Source organism: Oenanthe melanoleuca, chromosome 23 (genome assembly GCF_029582105.1).
Source record: "Oenanthe melanoleuca isolate GR-GAL-2019-014 chromosome 23, OMel1.0, whole genome shotgun sequence".
NCBI lineage: Eukaryota > Metazoa > Chordata > Aves > Passeriformes > Muscicapidae > Oenanthe > Oenanthe melanoleuca.
The window spans coordinates 3951903-3976979 of NC_079356.1; the positions used below are offsets into that span (position 1 = coordinate 3951903).

At 44.8% G+C, this 25077-nt stretch overlaps 1 protein-coding gene across 1 annotated transcript in view; it reads left to right on the forward strand.

Moving 5' to 3' along the window:
* The window catches only part of CSMD2 (CUB and Sushi multiple domains 2), a 288748-nt gene that overhangs the window by 158324 nt on the left and 105347 nt on the right, over positions 1-25077 (forward strand). The window contains exons 13-17 of the mRNA XM_056509388.1: positions 2552-2734; positions 16608-16934; positions 18478-18672; positions 22253-22391; positions 23949-24136. Coding sequence (XP_056365363.1) covers positions 2552-2734; positions 16608-16934; positions 18478-18672; positions 22253-22391; positions 23949-24136 — 1032 coding nt within the window. The remainder of the gene's footprint in view (positions 1-2551; positions 2735-16607; positions 16935-18477; positions 18673-22252; positions 22392-23948; positions 24137-25077) is intronic.

Sequence of the window (25077 nt, forward strand, 5' to 3'; positions counted from 1 at the left end):
ATTTGTGGAATTTTGGGGCTGCCATTATGGGAATTTTTGTTTTTGTATGAGAAGTTTTGGGGTTGCCATTATGGGAATTTTTTACGTCTGTGTGAGGAGTTTTATGGCTGCCACAAAGGGAATTTTTGTGTCCATTTGTAGTGTTGGGGCTGCCCCAAAGGGAATTTTTTGTGTTCATTTATGGAATTTTGAGGTTGCCACAATGGGAATTTTTTTGTGTCCATGTGTGGAATTTTTGGGATGCCATTATGGGAAATTTTGTGTTCATTTGTGGAATTTTGGGGCTGCCACAAAGGGAATTTTTGTGTCTGTATGTGAAAATTTGGGGCTGCCATTGTGGGAAATTTTGTGTCCATATGTGGAATTTTGGGGCTGCCACAAAGGGAATTTTTGTGGAGTTTTGGGGCTGCCATGATGAGGTTTGGGCAGGAATTTTTTGTGTTGATGTTGGAGGAGTTTTGGGGCTGCCACAGATGATCTGGGATGTTTTGAGGGGCAGCAAGGAGCATCCCCAGCCCCCTGGGTCCGTGTCAGACATGCTGATAAATGTCCCAAATCCACTCCCTCCCATCCCAGCTCGTTGCTATTCCTTGAGTTTTCAAGCTGAATTTTCATTTTCATTTCATTTCATTTTCACTGCTGGCCTCGTGCATTTTTGGGGGGAGGAATGAACCCCCAAAAATTTTCATTTTCCATCCCTAATATTCAAGTGCAGCTCCTGAACAGTTGGATTTGGAAACTGTGCAGCAAGATCCATAAATCCTGGCAAAGTGCTTTCACTGAGAGGCAAAAAAAAAAAAAAAAAAAAAAAAAAAACTACAGCCTGTTTCACACAAACTTTTAATATTAATTTATGCTAAATTATTTTGGGGATGCTTCATTAGCTAGCAGTGAGTTTTCAGCTCGAGATGCAGCAGAAGCTCCGTGACTTCTGCTCAAAATACACCTGGAACTGGAGTTGCCTGGAGCCAGAATAATGATGAGGGTGCTTGTTGTTATTCCAGCCAAATTGGGATATTAGAGGGAGCCATGCAAATCTCAGCTCCCACCGTTTGCCTCTCTGGAGGAAGTGTCACAAAAAGAGATTTCCAATCTCTGCAAGAAATTGGGAGCGGGGAGGGAGAGACAGAGAGACTGATCAGAGATGATGGGGATAAAAAAAAAAGCAGAAAACGGGGTTGGGAGAGGAGTGTGGAGCAGATAAATAATGTGGGAGCAATAAGGAGTGTCAGGAGGATGAATCCACAAACACCAGAGCTTTGTGTCCAAAAAGGAGACAGAGAGTTATTTATTTTACTGGAATAAAGGGAGAGGCCATGCGGCATCCCCTGGGATCTCAGATTTTTGGAGCACACAGCCTCCTTTTTATCCCAATTTCCCTCTCTCTGTCCCCATTGCTGAGGTACTTGAGAGGCTCAGACTGCCCAAACACCTGATACCCGAGATTCCCCTCTCATGTACAGCCCTCCCTTTGCATTTTTAATTCTTACAGAACTCACAGTTGGTTTTTTTTTCCCCCATCACTTCTTTCATCTCTCAATATCCAATTTCATTTCTCAGCAAACCTACAGTTTGTAAAGGCAAATCTCTTTTTCCATTCACCAATCAGTGGAATCCATCCCATTGTTTCTTTTATTTCTTAGTGCTGGATTTATCTACCAGCAGATCCACAGTTGTTTGGAAAGACAACCCCTTCCCCACACCCAAATTCTCTCTCCCAGCTCCTTCCTCACACCCAAATTGTGTTTCCTCTCTTCCATCCCCTTCTCCACACCCAAATTCTTTTCCAGCCCCCTCCCCACACCCAAATCCTGTGTTCTCTCCCTCCCAGCCCCCTCCCCATATCCAAATTCTCTGTTTCTTCCTTCCAGCCCCTTCTCCATAGCCAAATTTTCTCTTCTAACACTTTCCCCACATCAAAATTCTCCCTCCCTTCCCCACACCCAAAGTCTTTCTTCCAGCCCCCTCCCCACACCCAAATTCTCTGTTTCCTCTCCTCCAACCCCTTCCCCACAACCAAATTCTTTTCCAATCCCCTCCCCACACCCAAACCCTGTATTCTCTCCCTCCCAGCCCCTCCCTATACCCAAATTCTTTCTTCCAGCCCCCTCCCCACACCCAAATCCTGTATTCTCTCCCTCCCAGCCCCTCCCCACACCCAGATTCTCCCTCCCAGCCCCTCCCCACACCCAAATTCTCTGTTTCCTCTCCTCCATCCCCTTCTGCACACCCAAATTCTCCCCCCCAGCCCCTTCCCACACACAAATTCTCCCTTCCAGCCCCTCCCCACACCCAAATTCTCCCCCCGTCCCCTCCCCACACCCAAATTCTCCCTCCCAGCCTCTCCTCACACCCAAATAATCTGTTTCCTCTCCTCCATCCCCTTCTGCACACCCAAATTCTCCCTCCCAGCCTCTCCCCACACCCAAATAATCTGTTTCCTCTCCTCCATCCCCTTCTGCACACCCAAATTCTCCCTTCCATCCCCTCCCCACACCCAGATTCTCCCCCCAGCCCCTCCCCAGACCAACCTGTCTGTTTTCCTCCGCAGAGATTGACCAGGGCAGCTGTGGTGACCCGGGCACTCCGTCCTTTGGCCGCAGGCTGGGCTCCTCCTTCCGCCACGGGGACACGCTGCACTTCCAGTGCCAGCCTGCCTTCGAGCTCAAGGGCCAGCAGAGCATCACCTGCCAAAAGAGCAGCCAGTGGTCTGCTCAGAAACCTGTGTGTGTGTGTAAGTCAGCCAGGGCTCACTGCTCAGGGGCAGCTCCAGCCAGCCTGGGCATGGCAGACCCGCTGGCTGAACCTGGTGGTGCCTGCAGAGGGGTGTGGGATGAGCTGCCCTGCCCAAAATCAGTGCTTGGTGGCTGTGACACAGAGAGGACATTGCTAAATCCATGATTTAAACCTGAATTCTGTCTGCAGAGGGGTGTGGGATGAGCTGCCCTGCCCAAAATCAGTGCTTGGTGGTTGTGGCACAGAGAGGACACCTCTAAATCCATGATTTAAACCTGAATTCTGTCTGCAGAGGGGTGTGGGATGAGCTGCCCTGCCCAAAATCAGTCCTTGGTGGCTGTGACACAGAGAGGACACCGCTAAATCCAAGATTTAAATCTGAATTCTGTCTACAGATGGGGTTTGGGCTCTCCCTGCCCTAAACTCAGTCCTTGGTGGTTGTGGCACAGACAGGACACTGCTGAGTCCATTATTTAAATCTGAATTCTGTCTACAGATGGGGTTTGGGCTCTCCCTGCCCTAAACTCAGTCCTTGGTGGTTGTGGCACACACAGGACACTGCTGAGTCCATTATTTAAATCTGAATTCTGTTTGCAGAGGGAGATTTGGGCTCTCCCTGCCCTGTCCTGCCCTAAAATCAGTCCTTGGTGGTTGTGGCACAGACAAGACTTGGCCAAATTCAAGATTTAAATCTGAATTCTGTTTACAGAGGGGGTTTGGGCTCTCCCTGCCCAAAATTCAGTCATTGGTGGTTGTGGCACACACAGGACATTGCTAAATCCAAGATTTAAATCTGAATTCTGTCTGCAGAGGGGTTTGGGGAGAGCTGCCCTGCCCTGAAATCAGTGCTTGGTGGTTGTGGCACACACAGGGCTTGGCCAAATTCACATTTTAAATCTGAATTTTGCTTGCAGAGGGAGGTTTGGGCTGAGCTGGGCTCCCCCTGCCTTGCCCTGCCCAAAAAATCAGTCCTTGGTTGTGGCACAGACAGGACATTGCCAAATTCAAGATTTAGACCTGGGTTCTGTTTGCAGATGGGGTTTGGGCTCTCCCTGCCCTAAATTCAGTGCTTGGTGGTTGTGGCACAGACAGGACTTGGCCAAATTCAAGATTTAAATCTGAATTCTGTCTGCAGATGGGTTTTGGGGAGAGCTGCCCTGCCCAAAAATCAGTCCTTGGTGGCTGTGGCACGGACAGGACACTGCTGAATCCATGATTTAAATCTGAATTCTGTTTGCAGGAAGATATTTGGGCTGAGCTGGGCTCTCTTTCAGAGGAAGATTTGGGCTCTCCCTGCTCTACTCTGCTCAAAAATCAGTCCTTGGTGGTTGTGGCATAGACAGGACATTGCTAAATCCACAATTTAAACCTGAATTCTGTTTGCAGAGGGGATTTGGGCTGTGCTGGGCTCCCCCTGCCTTGCCCTGCCCAAAAATCAGTCCTTGGTGGTTGTGGCACAAACAGGGCACTGCCAAGTTCAGGATTTAAACCTGAGTTCTGTTTTTGGCCCCTCACTTTTCCCTCATGGTCCCACACCCTCCTCCTGCTGGGTCTCAGTTTTGCCTTTGAGTTCTCAGCAGGTTTGGGATGTTCTGCTCCCCGTGGTGACTCAGGATCACATTTTGGGATGGAAATGCACAGTCCTCGTGGGGGTTTAATCCTCTCAGTATCCTCTGTGGATACATTGGGCAATTTGCTTTATTGCCCTGACAGGACCTTGCTGGGTTTGGACACTGCCACAGCTCCCACCACCAGCTCTGTTTCCCCAGCTGTGACAACCTCACTCTTCTTTTTATCTCTTTTCTACCTCTGTTAAAAGCTGAGTTTTGGAGCAGGGTGTGTGCAGGGGCACGAGAATGAGCCTGAAAAAATCAGGAGAGGGAAATGCAGCTGAGGGAGGGGAGAAGGGAGAGGGGGAAAAGCAGAAATGTTGTTTTTGGGAGTGCAGGTGACAAACTGGGCGAGATTCCAGTGGAAATGTGGCAGGAGCTGATCCATGAAAAGGATGGAGCTGGGGGGAAAATGAGATTCTGCAGAGCTGGATGAGGGTCTGGGAACTGGGAAAAGGTGGAAAACCAGTTTGAAGTCAGTGCCTTTCTTTGCAAACAGTGATTTAAACTCAGAGAAATGCCTGGGGGAAAGCAAATCCTCTGAGTCACCCTCCCTTCCTGTTTGTTTATTTTTTTTATTTTATTTTTTTGGTAAGCAAATCAGCTGGAGGTGCTGCTGAGGAAATACTGGAGTTTTTCCTGATTATCTGGAAGTGTTAGACTGTGCTGGTTTTTAATTTTAATATCCCAGAATTTCAGGTGACTTTGGACAATTTGGTGTGGTTGAGGCTCGTGCTGAGAGTTCGGGGTGAGAATAAAACCTGGTCATGGCAGAATAGAAATTAAAAAATAGGATTATTGACATTGATCAAAGCATGGCAGGAATCTTTCAGTTAAAATAATTCCAGTGTGATCTGCTCTCTTTTGGGATATTTATGGATCAATGAGGCAGTGGGGGGAAAAAAATATCTCACATTTCTGTGAAATTTGGGGCTCTGAGGGTTTGCTTTGGTGAAATTTGGGGCTCTGAGGTTTTGCTTTGGTGGAATCTGGGGCTCTGTTCCTGTGGGATTTGGGAGTCTGGTTGTTTTTGGGGTGTGAATTTCTGGGTGTTTCCTTCAGCAGAATGTCAGTGTCTGGCTGTCTGTTTCTGGAAAATTTGGCTGTTTGGGTGTTTATTTCTGTACAATTTGAGTGCCTGGATGGCTGTTTCTGTGCAATTGTGATATCTGGGTGTCTGTTCCTGTTCAATTTGTGTGTCTGACTGTTTATTTCTGTTCAATTTGAGTGTCTAGGTGTTTATTTCTGTACAATCTGGATGTCTGGGTGTTTGTTCCTGTACATTTTGAGTGTCTGTGTGTTTATTTCTGTTCAATTTGGGTGTCTGTGCCTGTTTAATTTGGGTGTCTGAATCTTTATTTCTGTATATTTTCTGTGTCTGGATGTCTGTGCCTGTTCAATTTGAGTGTCTATGTGTTTATTTCTGTACAATTTGTGTGTCTGGGTGTTTATTTCTGCACATTTTGTGTGTCTGGGTGTTTATTTCTGTACAATTTGTGTGTCTGGGTGTTTATTTCTGTACAATTTGTGTGTCTGGGTGTTTATTTCTGCACATTTTGTGTGTCTGGGTGTTTATTTCTGTACATTTTGTGTGTCTGGGTGTTTATTTCTGCACATTTTGTGTGTCTGGGTGTTTATTTCTGCACCTTTTGAGTGTCTGGGTGTTTATTTCTGTACATTTTGTGTGTCTGGGTGTTTATTTCTGTTCAATTTGTATGTCTGGGTGTTTATTTCTGTTCAATTTGGGTGTCTGTGCCTGTTTAATTTGGGTGTCTGAATCTTTATTTCTGTATATTTTCTGTGTCTGGATGTCTGTGCCTGTTCAATTTGTTTGTCTGGGTGTTTATTTCTGTACAATTTGTGTGTCTGGGTGTTTATTTCTGCACATTTTGTGTGTCTGGGTGTTTATTTCTGCCCAATTTGTGTGTCTGTGTTTTTATTTCTGTACAATTTGTGTGTCTGGGTGTTTATTTCTGCACATTTTGTGTGTCTGGGTGTTTATTTCTGTACAATTTGTGTGTCTGACTGTTTATTTCTGTACAATTTGTGTGTCTGGGTGTTTATTTCTGCACCTTTTGAGTGTCTGGGTGTTTATTTCTGTACAATTTGTGTGTCTGGGTGTTCATTTCTGTACATTTTGAGTGCCTGGGTGTTTATTTCTGTACAATTTGAGTGTCTGGCTGTTTATTTCTGTACATTTTGTGTGTCTGGCTGTTTATTTCTGTACAATTTGTGTGTCTGGGTGTTTATTTCTGCACATTTTGAGTGTCTGGGTGTTTATTTCTTTACAATTTTTGTGTCTGGGTGTTTATTTCTGTAAAATTCAGGTGACTTTCTGAACAAACTGAGTTTCTGGCTGTGGGTGGTGGCTGAACTTCTCTCTGTCCTGCACCATCCTGCACTACTTGAATCTGTAGTTCTGTTGTTGTGTTAAAAATGGCATTTCCAGGGTTGGGGAATGTGGTGTCTGTCACAGGCCAGGGCAGTTCCACACCCAGAACTCGATTTTTTTCCAGAATTTATTCCCTTTTCTCAGCAAAACTGGCATTGGATAAATATCCCTGAATGACAAAACCCTTGTGCTCCCTCAGCTGAGGTCTGTGCTCTGATTTGGGGATGGAAATTTCCTGTGCCTTGAGGAGATTATTCAGTTTATAAGCAGAGTTTATAAATTTAAATTTAAATTCTAAAGTTTATAAACCGAGTTTATAAATCAGCTCCCTAATTCCAGCTCTGGGGTTGTGCTGAGGATGGGGAGGATGTGGTGAGCTGCCAAAACCTCCAAACCCAGGCTGGGAATTTCAAACAAAACCTTTCATTTTCTGATTTTATTTGCCCCCAAAATTCACCCCACGAGGTTTTTTTGGCAGAAAAATCAAAATGCTCCTGGGGGGGTTGTGCAGTGAGAGAATTTTAGAGGGATCTTTGTTCCTCCCTTCCCCAATTTCCTGCAGTTTTCTCCTTCTGTAGGGATGATTGTGTCGTTGATGTGACAATAAATGTCATTGTCACATCCTGCCGTGGCTGAGCTGCCCCCTGCCATGGTTGGCATTGATCAGCAGAGTTTGGGATTAATGTGATCAATCCTAGGAATGTTTGGGTTTGGGATAAATCTGTTCATTCCTGGCAGTGTTTGATTTGATTTAGGATAAATCTCTTCATTCCTGGGAATGTTTGGGTTTGGGATTTATGTGATCAATCCTGGGAATGTTTGGGTTTGGGATTTATGTGATCAATCCTGGGAATGTTTGGGTTTGGGATAAATCTGTTCATTCCAGGCACTGTTTGATGGATTTAGGATAAATCTCTTCATTCCTGGAAATGTTTGAATGGATTGGGAGCAAACACATTCATTTCTGGAAGAGTTTGGATTTTGGATTAATGTGATCATTCCTGGGAATGTTTGGGTTTGGGAATAAATCTGTTCATTCCTGGCAGTGTTTGAATGGATTAGGAGCCATCATTTTCATTTCTGGAAGTGTTTGAGTTTGGGATTTATGTGATCAGTCCTGGGAATGTTTGGGTTTGGGATTAATGTGATCAATCCTGGGAATGTTTGGGTCTGGGATAAATCTGTTCATTCCTGGGAATGTTTGAATGGATTTGGGAACAAACATATTCATTTCTGGAAGAGTTTGGATTTGGAATTAATGTGATCAATCCTGGGACTCTTTGGGTTTGGGATTAATGTGGTCAATCCTGGGAATGTTTGGGTTTGGGATTTATGTGATCAATCCTGGCAGTGTTTGATTGAATTTAGGATAAACTTCTTCATTCCTGGGAATATTTGAATGGATTTGGGATTAATGTGATCGTTCCTGGCAATGTTTGGGTTTGGGGACAAATCTGTTCATTCCTGGGAATGTTTGAATGGATTGGGAACAACCACATTCATTTCTGGAAGAGTTTGGGTTTGGGATTAATGTGATCAGTCCTGGCAGTGTTTGGGTTTGAGATAAATCTGTTCATTCCTGGCAATGTTTGAATGGATTAGGAGCCATCACTTTCATTTGTGGAAGAGTTTGGGTTTGGGATTAATGTGGTCAATCCTGGGAATGTTTGGGTTTGGGATTAATCTGTTCATTCCTGGGAATGTTTGAATGGATTAGGAGCCATCACATTCATTTCTGGAAGTGTTTGAATGGATTTGGGATTAATGTGATCAATCCTAGGAATGTCTGGGTTTGGGGATAAATCTGTTCATTCCTGGCAATGTTTGATTTGTTTTAGGATAAATCTCTTCATTCCTGGGAATGTTGGATTTGGTTTGGGGATAAATCTGTTCATTCCTGGGAATACTTGGATGGATTGGGAACCATCACATTCATTCCTGGGAATGTTTGAATGGATTTGGGATTAATGGGATCATTCCTGGCAATGTTTGGGTTTGGGATAAATCTGTTCATTCCTGGCAATGTTTGGGTTTGGGGTAAATCTGTTCATTCCTGGCAATGTTTGGGTTTGGGGTAAATCTGTTCATTCCTGGCAATGTTTGGGTTTGGGGTAAATCTGTTCTTTCCTGGGAATATTTGAATGGATTGGGAACCATCACATTCATTTCTGGAAGTGTTTGGATTTGGGATAAATCTGTTCATTCCTGGCAGTGTTTGGGTTTGGGATAAATATGTTAATTCCTGGGAATGTTTGAATGGATTTGGAGCAAATATTCATTTCTGGCAGTGTTTGGGTTTGGGATTAATGTGATCAGTCCTGGCAGTGTTTGATTTGTTTTAGGGTAAATCTCTTTATTCCTGGGAATGTTTGAATGGATTTGGGATTAATGTGTGCATTCCTGGGAATGTTTGAATGGAACATGCTCATTTCTGGAAATGTTTGATTTGGTTTGGGGATAAATCTGTTCATTCCTGGGAATGTTTGAATGGATTAGGAGCCATCACATTCATTTCTGGAAGTGTTTGGATTTGGGATTAATGTGGTCATTCCTGAGAATGTTTGGATTTGAGATAAATCTGTTCAATCCTGGGAATGTTTAAATGGATTTGGGATAAATCTGTTCATTCCTGGGAATGTTTGAATGGGTTGGGAACCATCACATTCATTCCTGGAATTGTTTGGGTTTGGGATTCATGTGGTCATTCCTGGGAATGTTTGGGGTAAATCTGTTAATTCCTGGCAATGTTTGAATGGATTTGGAGCAAATATTAATTCCTGGCAGTGTTTGGGTTTGGGATTAATATGGTCGTTCCTGGGAATATTTGAATGGATTTGGGATAAATCTGTTCATTCCTGGGAATATTTGAATGGATTTGGGATTAATGTGATCATTCCTGGGAATGTTTGAATGGGCTGGGGATAAGGGTGTTCATTCTTGGTTGGTTTTGAATGGTCTGGGGACAAATGAGTTCATTCCTGGGAATGTGTGAGTGGATTTGGGATAAATGTGTTCATTCCTGGGTGTGTTTAACTGGGCTGGGGATAAACATGCTCATTCCTGGGAGTATTTGAATGGATTGAGGACTAATGTGTTCGTGGATTTGGGATAAAGTATTTATTGCTGGGTATATTTAAAGGATTTGGGATCAATGTGTCCATTAACATTCCAGTTATTCCTGCCAAAATAATCTGCCACAGGGAAGAGCTGACTGCCCCAAAGTGTCCCCCCTGCCCTGGTGGAGCCCCCAGGTCCATCCCATCCAGGCTGGTCCCTTCTCCCTGCCCTGGATCCGAGGGGCTGGAGCAGCAAATCCCTGGGGAATGCTCCTGATGGCCCTGAAGGATCCAGCCTGTGCTGAGCCAGGATTCCCTGAGGTGTCCATGTGGGATTTGTGGCTGCTGCTCACAGCCTTGTTCCACACTCAGAGCTGTGTGAGGCTCTTCCCTTCCTCCTTCCTCCCCCAGCCCTCCTTCTGCAGCTCTGCTCCAGCACAGGAATTTCAGTGTGTGCTCAAGCACTGACTGGGCAGGAATCATTCCAGCACCTTCCCAGTGCCAGGGAATTGCCCTGGAATTGTCCCCCACCAGCTCCTCAGCCTGGTTTGTTTTTTTGTTGGTTTTTGTTTGTTTGTTTGTTTGTTTTTGGTTAGGTTATTTTTGTTGTTGTTGTTTGTTTGTTTGTGGTTTGTTGGGGTTTTTTTTTTTTGTTGCTGTTGTTTTGGTTTTGTTTGGGTATTTTGTGTTTCTACATTTCTGCATTTCCCCATTTTCTTGTTTCCCCATTTTCTTATTTCCCCATTTCTTATTTCCCCTATTTCCCCATTTCCTCATTTTCCCCGTTTCCCTTTCTCCTCATTTCCCGTTTCCCCCTTCTCCCCATTTTTCCCATTTCCCCATTTCCCATTTTCCCTGTTTTCTTGTTTCCCCATTTCCTCATTTCCCCATTTACCCATTTCCCCTTTTCCCCATTTCCCGTTTCCCCCTTTTCCCCATTTCCCCATTTCCCCATTCCCCATTTCCCATTTCCCCATATCCCCATTTCCCCATTTCCCCATTTCCCCATTTCCCATTTCCCATTTCCCCATTCCCCATTTCCCATTTCCCCATTTCCCATTTCCCATTTCCCATTTCCCCATTTCCCATTTCCCCATTTCCCATTTCCCCATTTCCCATTTCCCCATTTCCCATTTCCCATTACCCATTTCCCATTTCCCCATTTCCCTGCTCCTACCAGGAATTGTTCTGTGGGTTCCTCCTCTTCACCCCCACCTGAGGTGACCTTGCCTTTCTCAGGGGATTGTGTCTGTCCTTCCCAATGTCCCAAAGATGGGAATGTGGGATCTGAGCCCTGGAGAACTTCCCTGATTATTCCTCCCTTATTTAACCCTTCACATGCAGATTTTGAGGAAGCTGCACTGGGACATTCCCACTCCTGGGCTGGAGTTTGATGGGGCTGGGTTTGTTTTTGGGATTTTTCTGCTGCTCCCCACAAACAGAGCTGGGTTTGATTTTTGGGATTTTTCTGTTGCTCCCCACAAACAGAGCTGGGTTTGGTTTTTGGGATTTTTCTGCTGCTCCCCACGAGCAGAGCAGGCCACGCTCAGGGGAGCAGTGCCCTCACCCCACATATTTTGGGGTGCCCAAGGGGGTCAGGGATGTGTGGGACAGCCCATCCCAGCAGGAGCAGGATGCAGCTCTTGGCAGAGGAGGGAGGAGCTGCCAAACCCCACGGGGTGAACAGCACCACGAGGCTTTTTTGGACCCAAAAAACAGCCACAAATTTCCACTTGTTGTGGCCACTGCAGAAATTCCCAAGGGAGGGGAAATGTTGGGAATTTGGGAGAGGATCCTGCTGCAGGAGCCAGCCCAGCCCTGTCCCACTGTGGATCAGCAGCTCCCAGCAAGTTGTAAAAAACTTCAGCTCGTTCCCAAAGCCAGTCCCTGCTCCTGCTGGAGTGGGTGGCAGTCAAACCTGCTCTTCCCTTCTCATCTATTTTAAATTCAGTGATATTTTCCTCAAGGTTTGGTTCCCAAATTGGTTTTCATTCTTCTGCTCATACCTGCAGTCCTGCCCCCAGACTGAGCTGAGTTTTCTGGCTCTGAAATAACAAAACCCTCCCAGTTAATTTTGCTCCTTCCCTCGCCTCCCACTTGCCCTGTGGTGCTGCAGGGTTTTCAGGAGCAAAAGGCACCATGAGATGCAGATTTATTTTTTTTTTTTTCCCCTTGGAATAACAGATGCAGAAAGAGGAAAATACAAAATGTGAAGCACTTTGCTGCCCAGCTGGAGCAGTGCCCTGAGCTTCCAGCACTGTCAGCTCTTCCCAAGTCAGGAATTAACCAGGAATTAACCAGGCTCCTGCTGAGCTCCTGCTCTTCCAGTCCATCACCCAGTCCTGCCTAGAAGAGGGATTTTTGGGAAAAAAAAAGGAAATGCAAGGCAGAAAATCCACTCCTGTCTACCAGCTCTCTTCCAAGAGGTCAGAGTCTGTGGCAGCAGGATCTGAAAACCGGGAGGAAAGTCAGAAATTTTGGATTGTTTCCGTGGAAACTGCAATTATTCCAGTGATTCCCTGCTTGGTTTTTATCTCCTGACCCTGGTGCCTTTCCTGCTCCTGTGGTGTGACCTGTTCTTGGGATCAGCCCTGGGAATTCCTGCAGGATCAGCAGGGATGGAGTGTCCAGGAATAGAACAGAGATGGTCTGGGAGGAGGCAGGATCTGGGGAAGGCAGAATAAAAGAGGAAAAACAACTTGAGAAGAGAAGAGAAGAGAAGAGAAGAGAAGAGAAGAGAAGAGAAGAGAAGAGAAGAGAAGAGAAGAGAAGAGAAGAGAAGAGAAGAGAAGAGAAGAGAAGAGAAGAGAAGAGAAGAGAAGAGAAGAGAAGAGAAGAGAAGAGAAGAGAAGAGAAGAGAAGAGAAGAGAAGAGAAGAGAAGAGAAGAGAAGAACTGCAGGAACTTCTCCTGCCTGATCCATGTTCACATCCATGTCCTTCTCCTAAGGGAAGAACCAGGGAGCTGCTCCTTCATTGTTTCACTGCTCTAAACCAAGGCAGAGTCCTGATGGTGTTTGTGATAATTTGAATAAATCCCTGTACTGGTTCATTCATGCTCTTTGATTTATTCTGTATTTAATTAAGGGATTTTTCTCATTGCCTTTGCAGTAACTGGTCAGTAATTGACAAATACAGCAATTATTGACAAAATATAACAATTATGGACAGAACCAGCTTTGTAGCCTGTGCTGTGCACATCATGAAATGGCCTCTCCTGGCATTTAACAAGGGTAATAAATATTAATTGCAGCCAGGGATGGACAGCAGGGCTGGCCTCTGTCATGTTGGGAGTGACTCCTGCTGCTGAGGGCTCTTTGGGATGTCTCCCACCTTTCCAGCTGCCATCATCTTCCTCCTGACAGCCTGGCCCTGCCTGTGACACCTTGTTAAACAGCTCTGCTTTATCCAGTGGCAGCTCCAGGGAGGCTGAGGTGGATCCCAGAGCCAGAGCTGAAACTCCTTCTGCAGTCAGGAAAAACCTCCTACCAGTCAGGAAAAACCTTCTACCACAGTCAGGAAAAACCTCCTACCAGTCAGGAAAAACCTTCTTCTACAGTGAGGGAAAATCTTCCACAGTGAGGAAAAACCTCCTTTCACATTAAAGAAAAACTTCCTTCCACAGTGAGGAAAAACCTCCTTCCATGATGGGAATAAACTTCCTTCTACAGTGAAGAAAAACTTTCCACAGTGAGGAAAAATCTTCTTCCACAGTGAGGAAAATCTTCCTTCCATGGTGAGGAAAAACCTCCTTTCACAGTAAAGGAAAACTTCCTTCCACAGTGAGGAAAAACTTTCCACATTGAGGAAAAATCTTCTACCACAGTGATTAAAAACCTTCCACAGTGAGGAAAACCTTCCTTCCACGGTTAGGAAAAACCTTCTACCACAGTAAAGAAAAACTTCCTTCCACAGTGAGGAAAAAGCTTCCACAGTGAAGAAAAACTTACAGTGAAGAAAATTTCCTTTCACAATGAGGGAAAACCTTCTTCCATGGTGAGGATAAACTTCCTTCTACAGTGAGGAAAAACTTTCCACAGTCAGGGAAACCACAGTGAAGGAAAACCTCCTTTTACAGTGAAGGAAAACTTCCTTCTACAGTGAGGAAAAATCTTCTTCCACGGTGAGGAAAACAAATGTGATGAAAAACCTTCCACAGTGATGAAAAACCTCCTCTGCTTCAAAAGATGAAGAAAATCATCATCACCACGTTGTTCATGAGCCCCGTGGCTCCCTGGGCTGACATTCCCCTCTGGAATGTGATCCCAGCTCCTCTCCCCAGCAAGAACAGCTTTTCCTTGGGTCAGTGCCCTTGGTCCTCCAGCTCCAAGCTGCTTTTATCCTCACTGATCTTAAGGAAAATCAAAATCCTCATTTCCCTGCAGTGGAGACTCTTGGAGGGTTTTTTTTATCAGCTCTTCTTTAATCTGTCACTTTGTTTTCTCTGGCAGAGTTAATTTTATATTCTTCCCTCGCTCCGCTCCTCTCCCCTTTGTCAGCAAGTCCTTTGTTGTTTTATTTTCTGAACTGGTGACTGCACCTCTGTCTTGCTGGGCTGCTGGAGGTCCTGCCTGAATGCTAATTCACCCCCTTGGATTTAAAAATTTAGAGGAGACACCTCATCCCTGCTCATGAGACGTTTCCCTGGGTGCGAATGCATTTATTTTCAATTTTCCTGAGGCAGATTACACCGCGCTTATGCTGACAGAATTATTTGACAGCATCCCCTGATATTTCAGCTGGTAGAGAGAGAGCCCAAAAATAAAATCCTGAGGATGTTTTGCAGTTTGTTTTCTCTTTAATCTGCTCTCTTTGTGGCTGAGAGCAGGGAATGGATTGTGCAGCTCCGTGGCCTTGATAACGTCACGGGAACATTGGAATTACTTGATCCAAGCCCATTAAATGGTGAGGGGAGACAGAGGGAAAATAACAGAGGGAGGCAGAGCAGTGATCCAAATAATTGTCTAAATGCCAACCCCAAGCCAGGCTCATCCTCTGTGCCAGGAATTAGGGAGATGGATGTTCCCAATAATGGGTTTTACCAGGGGTGGCGGTGGGGAAAAAGGATGAGCAGAGCATCCACACATAAAATATCCCAAAGTTTGGGCAGGTAGCACTTCAAAGGCAGCCTTGCCTTCCCAAATTAATGGGCCTTGGCAGCTGCAGCCTGGGATGGATTGAGCCCCTGGAGAGCTGGAGGGGTTTTCATGCACGCTCAGCTTTGTTTTAAACCTGGTTTTAATTATTTCCCGGCAGTGGCAGCCTGGTTGGGTGCCTGTTTTTGGGAACCAGCAGAAGTCAGGGGTTTATTTGTGGTGGGAAGAGCTTCCCCTCCACCAGGGCTGCAGATTCCTCTGGTTTGTCCCAACCCTTGGCACTTGGGAATGTTCTTGGGCTGTCCCACGGAGCATCCTGCATCTCCCAGTGCTCAGCCAGGTGTAAACGACTTCCCAAGGACACAAAGAAAGCAAATTAACCCACAGCTCCTTCTCCAGGAATTCCATTTGCTGCTGTATCCCACAGACATTCCCTGTGGGATGGATGGAGGGGGTTTGGTGAATGCAGAGGAGAAAGGGGGAAAAACGAACTCAGCAGATGGAAAGGGTGGCTGAGAATTCAGATTTTATTGTAAGCAAGGCCCGAGGAGCCTGCAGCACCCTGGGGGTGGATGTGTCACCTGTGGGTGACAGAGCTGAGCCAGGGACAGCAGCAGGGGAGGCTGGAGCAGTTTCTGAGCTGGTTCCTTGCTCCACGTTCAGTGGCTGTGGCCACAGCAAAAAAAATATTCAGGCAAAACCTGACTCGTTTTATGCTGGTTTTATTTTGCACCAGCTCAAGTTACCCACTGGATTCTTGGGAGGCTTTCCTGGGGGATGTGCAGAATTCACCTGGAAAATGCCAGATCCCACCTAAGAGGCTTTTTCATCCTGCTGCTAAAGAAACCTGGAAGGGACTGGAAAATGGCAAATCCGCCCAAAGTCCCCAAGAGCGGGTGTTTGTCCTATCCCAATAATCAAAGATTCCCATTTAGTTGTGACCAAAAGGTTCTGACTTAGTGATGAGAAAAGATTCTAATTTGGGGAATGACCAAAATACTCTGATCTAGTTGGGACCAAAATATGCTAATTTAGTTGTGATCAGAAGATTCTTATTTAGTGACAACCAGAATATTCTGATTCAGTGGTAACCAAAAGCTTCTGATTTAGTAATAACCAAAATATTCTGATTTAGTGATGACCAAAATGTTCTTATTTAAGGATGACCAAAAGATTTTGATTTGGTGATGACCAAAAGCTTCTGATTTACTAATGATCAGAATATTCTGATTTGGTGATGACCAAAATATTCAAATTTAGGGATGACCAAAAGATTCTGATTTACTGTGACCAAAAAATTCTGGTTTAGTTGTGGTCAGAAGATTCTGATTTAGTGATGGCCAAAATATTCCAATTTAGTGGTGACCAAAAGCTTCTGATTGAGTGGTGACCAGAAGATCTGATTTAGTTGTGGTCAGAAGATTCTGATTTAGTGATGACCAAAATGTTCTGATTTAGTGATGACCAAAAGCTTCCCTGCTGCTCCTGTGAGGGAGGGAATTAAAGATTTAATGGAAGGGAACCAATGGGAGATCCAGGGTGGTGTTTTCCCCTGGTGGTTTTGATCCATGTGAAATGTCTGATATTTCCGTGATGACACAAGTTCTGGCAGCCTGGAAGTCGCTTTTTCTTGCCAGATCAATCCCCGTATTTACAATTTCCAAGAGCAGGAATTTGTGGGAATGCCATGGCGGGACTGATGCCACTTTCCCTTTGCAGTTTCCTGCTTTTTCAACTTCACCAGCCCGTCGGGCACCGTGCTGTCGCCCAACTACCCCGAGGAGTACGGGAGCAGCCTGCACTGCGTGTGGCTCATCATCGCCAGCCCCGAGAGCAGGATCCACCTGGCCTTCAACGACTTCGACGTGGAGCCCCAGTTCGATTTCCTGGCGGTCAAGGACGGGGCCACGGCCGAGTCGCCGGTGCTGGGCACCTTCTCCGGGAGCCACATCCCCTCCGCGCTCACCAGCAGCGGCCACGTGGCCAGGCTGGAGTTCCAGACTGACCACTCCATGGAGAAGAGAGGCTTCAACATCACCTTCACCAGTGAGTGCCTGATGGCTGCCTGAAAACACAGGCCAGGCAAAATTGAGGGAATAAAAAGCAGTATATTTATTTATATTTATGTTATTTATATTTATATTTATATTTATATTTATATTTATATTTATATTTATATTTATATTTATATTTATATTTATATTTATATTTATATATTTTATTATATATTTTATTTTTAATTTTTATGTATTTATATTCACATTTTTATTTTTATTTTTATTATTATATATTTATATTTATATTTATATTTATATTTATATTTATATTTATATTTATATTTATATTTATATTTATATTTGTATTTATATTTTGCTCCTGCAATATTTATATTTATATTTATATTTATATTTATATTTATATTTATATTTGTATTTATATTTATATTTATATTTATATTTATATTTATATTTATATTTATATTTATATTTATATTTATATTTATTCATATTGTTATTTTTATTGTTATTTTTACTTTTATTTTTATTTTTTATATTTATATTTAGTTATAGTTATAGTAATAGTTATATATATTTATAATTATATTTATATTCCTATATATTTTATTTCATTTCTATTTATGTTTACATTTTAAAATATTTATAGTTACAGTTATAGTTATAGTTATAGTTATAGTTATAGTTATAGTTATAGTTATAGTTATATATTTTATTTATATATTTTTATTTTAAATTTTTATATATTTATATTTATATTCACATTTTTTATTTTTATTTTTATTTTTATTTTTATATAATTATATTTATTTTTATTTTTATTTTTATTGCTATTTTTATTTATTTTTATATTTATATTTAGTTATAGTTATAGTAATAGTTATATATATTTATAATTATATTTGTATTCCTATATATTTTATTTCAATTTTATTTATATTTACATTTTAAAATATTTATAGTTATAGTTATAGTTATAGTTTTATTTATATTCCTCCTCCCTTTTCCTCTTCTCCCTTTTCCTCTTCTCCCTTTTCCTCCTCCCTTTTCCTCCTCCTTTTCCTCCTCCTTTCTTCTCCTCTCTTTTCCTCCTCTCCCTTTTCCTCCTCTCTTCTCCCTTTTCCTCCTCCCTTTTCCTCCTCCCTTTTCCTTCTCCCTTTTCCTCCTCCCTTTTCCTCCTCTCCCTTTTCCTCCTCTCTTCTCCTCCTCCCTTTTCCTCCTCTCTCTTTTCCAACTCTCCCTTTTCCTCCTCTCTCTTTTCCTCCCCCCTTTTCCTCTTCTCTCTCCTCCTCCTCTCCCTTGTTCTCCTCCCTTTTCCTCCTCCCTTTTCTTCCTCTCCCTTTTCCTCCTCACTCTTTTCCTCCCCCTTTTCCTCCTCTCCCTTTTCCTCCTCCCTTTTCCTCCTCCCTTTTCCTCCTCCCCTTTCCTCCTCCCTTTTCCTCCTCCCTTTTCCTCCTTACTCCTTTCTTCCTCTCCCTTTTCCTCCTCCCTTTTCCTCCTCCTCCCTTTTCCTCCTCTCCCTTTCCCCCCCTCTCCCTTTTCCTCCTCCCTTTCCTCCTCTCTCCTCCTGGCAGCGTTCCGGCACAACGAGTGCCCGGACCCCGGCGTGCCGGTGAACGGGAAGCGCTTTGGGGACAGCCTGCAGCTGGGCAGCTCCGTGTCCTTCCTGTGTGACGAGGGTTTCATCCGCACCCACGGCGCCGAGACCGTCACCTGCGTGCTGCAGGAGGGGAACGTGGTGTGGGACAACGCCGTGCTGCGCTGCGAAGGTGATCCCGCCGTGATGGTTTGGGACAGAGCCAGGGAGAGGCAGAAATACAGTTTAATAGGGAAAAATAATAGAGGAAAATAAAATGCATGTGATAGTACGAAAGAAAAGCATTCCAGAGTCAGAATCCAAGCTGACACCCGTCAGTCAGTCAGGGTGTTGGCACAGTCCCATTCCATGGTGGCTGCATCCTCCTGCAGGGGCAGATGTGGTTCAGCTGGAGCAGTGCTCCTGGAGAAGGTGCAGTTTCCTCTGAAGCTCCAGGGATGATGTGCAAAGGTCTGGTTTTCCTCTGGAATCCAGTGGGAAGAAGGTTCCTTGGTGTCCAAAATCTCAGTTTTTATCTGGGTAGGAAATGTTTGGCTCCTCCCCTGGCTGGAGCATCTCCCAGTGGGATGATGGAATTTTATCAGTCATGCCCTGGGACTCAGTGGCCATTAACAGGAGATATCTCCTGGAGGGAGGATGGGCTGTGGGAAGATAAAGATGATTGCCCAGCTGGTTTAAAGATGGCCCATGAGCAGAGGATATCTCCATGGAGATCAGGGTCACTGCCCCAGCTGGGTTAACAGATGGGGACAGAATACAAACTGTGTCCTGTGTCCTGACCTTCTATCCCTTGTCCCAAGTTCTTCTCCAGCTCTCCAGGTGAACTTTCCCAGCCTGATGGGAGAGAGATTCTTCTCTTTTTCTTCTCTTTATTCTCTTTCTTCTTCTCTCTTTCTTCTCTCTTTGTTCTTCCTTCCTTCTTTCTTCTTCTCTTTCTTCTCTCTTTCTTCCCTCTTTCTTCTTCCTTCCCTCTTTCTTCTTCTCTCTTTCTTCTTTTTCTTCTTCTCTCTTTCTTCTGTCTTTCTTCTCTTGTTCTTCCCATCTCCTCTTCCCCTCCTCCTCTTCTTCTCCTCTAGGTGAACATTCCTGCAGGGACAGAGATTTTTTGGGATAATTTTGCAGCCTTTTGGGATCCCGAATCAGGGCTCTGCCTGTCAGGGTATCACTCTCACATTCCATAGTGTCCAGCCAACACAGAATTCCAGGATTTTCCATGCCTCTGGAAGGTGCTGTCAGCACAGAGGAGTTTGTTGGGGAGGAATATTCCTGAGCTCTGTTTTTTTACAATTTTTTTGGTGCGAAATGAACACAGGGGAGTATTTTTATTGTATTTGTTTGATGATTTGATGATCAGTTCTTGTTACAACAGGTGTTTTTCTAATGGCAGTAACAATAAAAGGCTCTGGTTTAGTGATGACTCAAATCTTCCCTGCTGCTCCTGTCAGGGAGGGAATGAAACAACAAAGAATGGAAGATCCAGGGTGATGTTTTCCCATCCTGGTTTTTGATCCGTGTAAGATATCTGATATTTATATAATGACAGAAGTTCTGTCAATGGGCTCTGGCAGCTGAGAGGCAGAAATTCTGCATTTCCATCTCCTGGCCACAACAGCCAGCCCTGCCATGGGGGAAGCTGGGCTGGATGAAGGCTTTAATTCAGATTTCAAAGCTTTTTTGGCACTTTCAAGCCTCTCCTCTGGAAAAGAGAAGTGAAGAAGGAGCTCATTAGGACTGAAAATCTTCCTGTGTTCTCAGGGAAGTGATGCCCCGCTCTGGTATTTGCAGCAATTTGAATAACAAGTGCTGAGCTCTTGAGAAACATCCCTGGAATATTGAGAAATAATTTGAGTAATTGGCCCTGCATTGCCTGAGCAGCTGGAATTGCACAATCCTGGCCATTGTCTCTGGGATTGAAGGAAGGAATCAATTGTCTTCGACAGCTTTTATAGAACAAAAACCTGGAGTTTTTGTATTCTTACATAATTTTGCTCCTGAAAAAATGTAAGTTTAATTCAGGCCTCCCGTTACTTTCAAAGCATGAGCCTTTAAATTTACATACTTTTAAGTGTGGAAGAGAAACATACATTAAATAGTTCACTTTTAATCAACTTTTATATTTGATAACCTTCTGCCTTCTCCTCCTGATCACTCTGGTGATTTCTTTGACTCACCCTCCAGTCTGGACATTTTAATTACCCCTTTTAAGCAAGGAGAAAAGCCCAGAGATCTAAAGTCCTGCTCAGCACTTGGAAAAAAAAAAAAAATTAATGGGAATAAGAGAGACAGAGAAAAGGGTGGAAATCCTGACAGGAGTTGATGCAGCTTTGGGGCAGAAAGGGAAAATAATTGCTTTGGAGCCAGCTGAGCTCAAATGACTTTGATCTGCCACCCTTCAGAGCAGCAGGGGACTGGCACATTTTGGGGCACCTCCAGGGTGACATTGGGGCTGGCTGTGGGTCACTCCTTGGAGGACAAACCCTGTGGGAGTTTTTTTTTTTTCCAGTGTCCTTTTCCCAGAAAATGCAATAAAGTTCCTGCAGCTCCTGCTGGGAGCACTGGGGACCAGAGTATGGAATTAATGCCCTGCTCTGGTGATGTCCCTGGTGGCAGCAAAGCCATGACTCAATTAGCAGGGCTGGGAGAGATTTCCTGGCACCTGAAATGCCAGGTGACCTTGCAGCTGCCTCTGCTTTTATATCCAATCATTATTTTACACCCTGTCCCCTCCGAGCGGGGCCCAAGGTCGGCCCTGCCAGCTCCTAGGGGGACATTTGGAGCTGAAAAGGCAATTTCTGAGCAGTTAATGTTGGTTTTCCATCTGGCTCTGGTGACTTTTAGCTCGTGGGGGGACAGAAATGCAGGGAAAGGGTTTCACAGGTGGGGACATCTCACAGTGCTGCAGCTCTGTGACATTTTTCACCCCAGTTTCAAAGATGTGGTTTGGGCTGGATGAACCTGAAGGTGACATTTTTCACCCCAATTTCAAAGATGTGGCACTCAGGGACGTGGTTTGGGCTGGATGAACCTGAAGGTGACATTTTTCACCCCAGTTTCAAGGATGTGGCACTCAGGGACGTGGTTTAGGCTGGATGAACCTGAAGGTGACATTTTTCACCCCAATTTCAAAGATGTGGCACTCAGGGACGTGGTTTGGGCTGGATGAACCTGAAGGTGACATTTTTCACCCCAGTTTCAAAGATGTGGCACTCAGGGACGTGGTTTGGGCTGCATGAACCTGAAGGTGACATTTTTCACCCCAGTTTCAAGGATGTGGCACTCAGGGACGTGGTTTAGGCTGGATGAACCTGAAGGTGACATTTTTCACCCCAGTTTCAAAGATGTGGCACTCAGGGACGTGGTTTGGCCTGGATGAGCCTGAAGGTGACATTTTTCACCCCAGTTTCAAGGATGTGGCACTCAGGGACGTGGTTTAGGCTGGATGAACCTGAAGGTGACATTTTTCACCCCAGTTTCAAGGATGTAGCACTCAGGGACGTGGTTTGGGCTGGATGAACCTGAAGGTGACATTTTTCACCCCAGTTTCAAGGATGTGGCACTCAGGGACGTGGTTTGGGCTGGTGAACCTGAAGGTGACATTTTTCACTCCAATTTCAAAGATGTGGTTTGGGCTGGATGAACCTGAAGGTGACATTTTTCACCCCAATTTCAAAGATGTGGTTTGGGCTGGATGAGCCTGGAGGTGTTTTCCAGCGTGGGTAATTGTGTGATTTGTGTCCTTTCTGTGTCCCCAGCACCCTGTGGGGGCCACCTGACATCACCCAGTGGAACCATCCTGTCCCCAGGCTGGCCTGGCTTCTACAAGGACTCGCTGAGCTGTGCCTGGGTCATCGAGGCCCAGCCAGGCTACCCCATCAAGATCACCTTTGACAGGTGCTCACCCCCAAATCTGGGGCTGGGTGGTTTTGGGGGTCCCAGGGCGCAGCCAAGAGAAGGGAATGAGCTGCTCCATGCCAGAGGTTCTCCCCTTTTCTTATTTATGAGCTCCTGGCAGGGAATTAAAACTCACCCAGCAGTGGGGAAGGGAAGGTGGGAATGGTTCTGTCTGAACCACTCCTGCTCGTTTTTGGGGGTGTTTTAGACACATTTTTGGGGGTGTTTTAGACACGTTTTTGGGGGTGTTTTAGACACGTTTTTGGGGGTGTTTTAGACACGTTTTTGGGGGTGTTTTAGACACATTTTTGGGGGCTGAGCTCCCACATGGGTGTAAGGAGCAGCAGGGAATGCTGGCTTGGCAATGCTGAGTTTTTTTGGCTTTCCCTGGATTTGCTGTGCTCTGCTGGCTGTGAGGGAGGGTTTGTTCAGGGGGCACAAGGATGTAGATGGATTTAGATCCAGATATCCTGAAAATCAGCTGCTGTTGGGATTCCTGGAATGCCCCAGAGAGGAGCTGCCACTGCCACCACTGCTGTGACATTTGGGTGCTGCCTCAGCACCTGGGCAACATTTTAGGGCTGGAGAAGCTCCCAGCCTGATGGGGTGCAGAGGTGAAGGATCCCAAAAAAACCCCAAACACCAGTGAGGTGCCCTCAGTGAGACAGGCAGCAGGAAGGAGCTGAAATGCCAAGAGACCTTGCAGTTTGCTCTGCTTTTATATCCATTTATTTCCATTTTTTAAAAATTTATCCATTTATATCCATTTATTTACTATTATTTATTTATTTATTTGTTTATTTATTATTACTTATTACTTATTACTTACTTATTACTTATTTAATTTTATTTATTACTTATTATTACTTATTATTTATTATTATTTATTAATTATTACCTCTTACTTATTACTTATTACTTATTTATTTATTTATTATTACCTATTACCTATTACTTATTACTTATTCCTTATTACTTATTCCTTATTGCTCATTACTTATTTCATTTATTTATTTGTTATTCATTTATTTTTTATTATTTATGATTTATTACCTATTACTTATTACTTATTACTTATTACTTATTACTTATTACTTATTACTTATTACTTATTACTCATTACTTATTTCATTTATTTATTTATTATTAATTTATTTTTTATTATTTATGATTTATTACCTATTACCTATTACTTATTACCTATTACTTATTACTTATTACTTATTACTCATTACTTATTTTATTTATTTATTTATTATTAATTTATTTTTTATTATTTATGATTTATTACCTATTACCTATTACCTATTACCTATTACTTATTACTTATCACTTATTACTTATTACTTATTTTATTTATTTATTTATTTATTTATTTATTTATTTATTTATTTATTTATTTATTTATTTATTTTTATACCCGTTATTTATTTTCTATTATTTCACACCCTGTCCCCTCTGAGGAGGACCCACTCCTGCCCCCCCGTGCTGCTGCCAGGACTGAAATCAAGAGGCAGCAGCAGCGCTGGGGTCTCATTTTCCTCGTGCCCCTTGCAGGTTCAAGACAGAGGTGAACTACGACACCCTGGAGGTGCGGGACGGCCGCTCCTACTCCTCACCCCTGATTGGGGTCTACGACGGCACCCAGGTGCCCCAGTTCCTGATCAGCACCAGCAACCACCTCTACCTGCTGTTCACCACGGACAAGAGCCACTCTGACGTCGGCTTCCAGATCCGATACGAGAGTGAGGGCGCCTTCTTCGCGGAATTCCCTGCGATTCCCTGGGATTCCCTGCAATTCCCTGCAATTCCCCACCCTGCAATTCCCTGCAATTCCCTGCGATTCCCTGCAATTCCCTGCAATTCCCTGCGATTCCCTGCGATTCCTTGGGATTCCCTGCAATTCCCTGCAATTCCCTGCGATTCCTTGGGATTCCCTGCAATTCCCTGCAATTCCTCTGTCCCCAGAGCTGCGACCTGTGCTGTCCCCAGCTGTGACCTGTCCCCAGCTGTGCCCTGTGCTGTCCCCAGCTGTGCCCTGTGCTGTCCCCAGCTATGACCTGTGCTCTGTCCCCAGCTGTGCCCTGTGCTGTCCCCAGCTGTGCCCTGTGCTGTCCCCAGCTGTGACCTGAGCTCTGTGCCCTGTGCTGTCCCCAGCTGTGACCTGTGCTCTGTCCCCAGCTGTGACCTGTGCTGTCCTCAGAGCTGTGACCTGTGCTGTCCCCAGCTGTGTCCTGTGCTCTGTCCCCAGAGCTGTGCCCTGTGCTCTGTCCCCAGCTGTGATCTGTGCTCTGTCCCCAGACTGTGACCTGTGCTCTGTCCCCAGAGTTGTGCCCTGTGCTCTGTCCCCAGCTGTGACCTGTGCTCTGTCCCCAGCTGTGCCCTGTGCTCTGTCCCCAGCTGTGACCTGAGCTCTGTCCCCAGCTGTGCCCTCTGCTGTCCCCAGAGCTGTGACCTGTGCTGTCCCCAGCTGTGACCTGTGCTCTGTCCCCAGCTGTGACCTGTGCTGTCCCCAGAGCTGTGACCTGTGCTCTGTCCCTAGAGCTGTGCCCTGTGCTGTCCCCAGCTGTGCCCTGTGCTCTGTCCCCAGCTGTGACCTGTGCTGTCCCCAGAGCTGTGACCTGTGCTGTCCCCAGCTGTGACCTGTGCTCTGTCCCTAGAGCTGTGCCCTGTGCTGTCCCCAGCT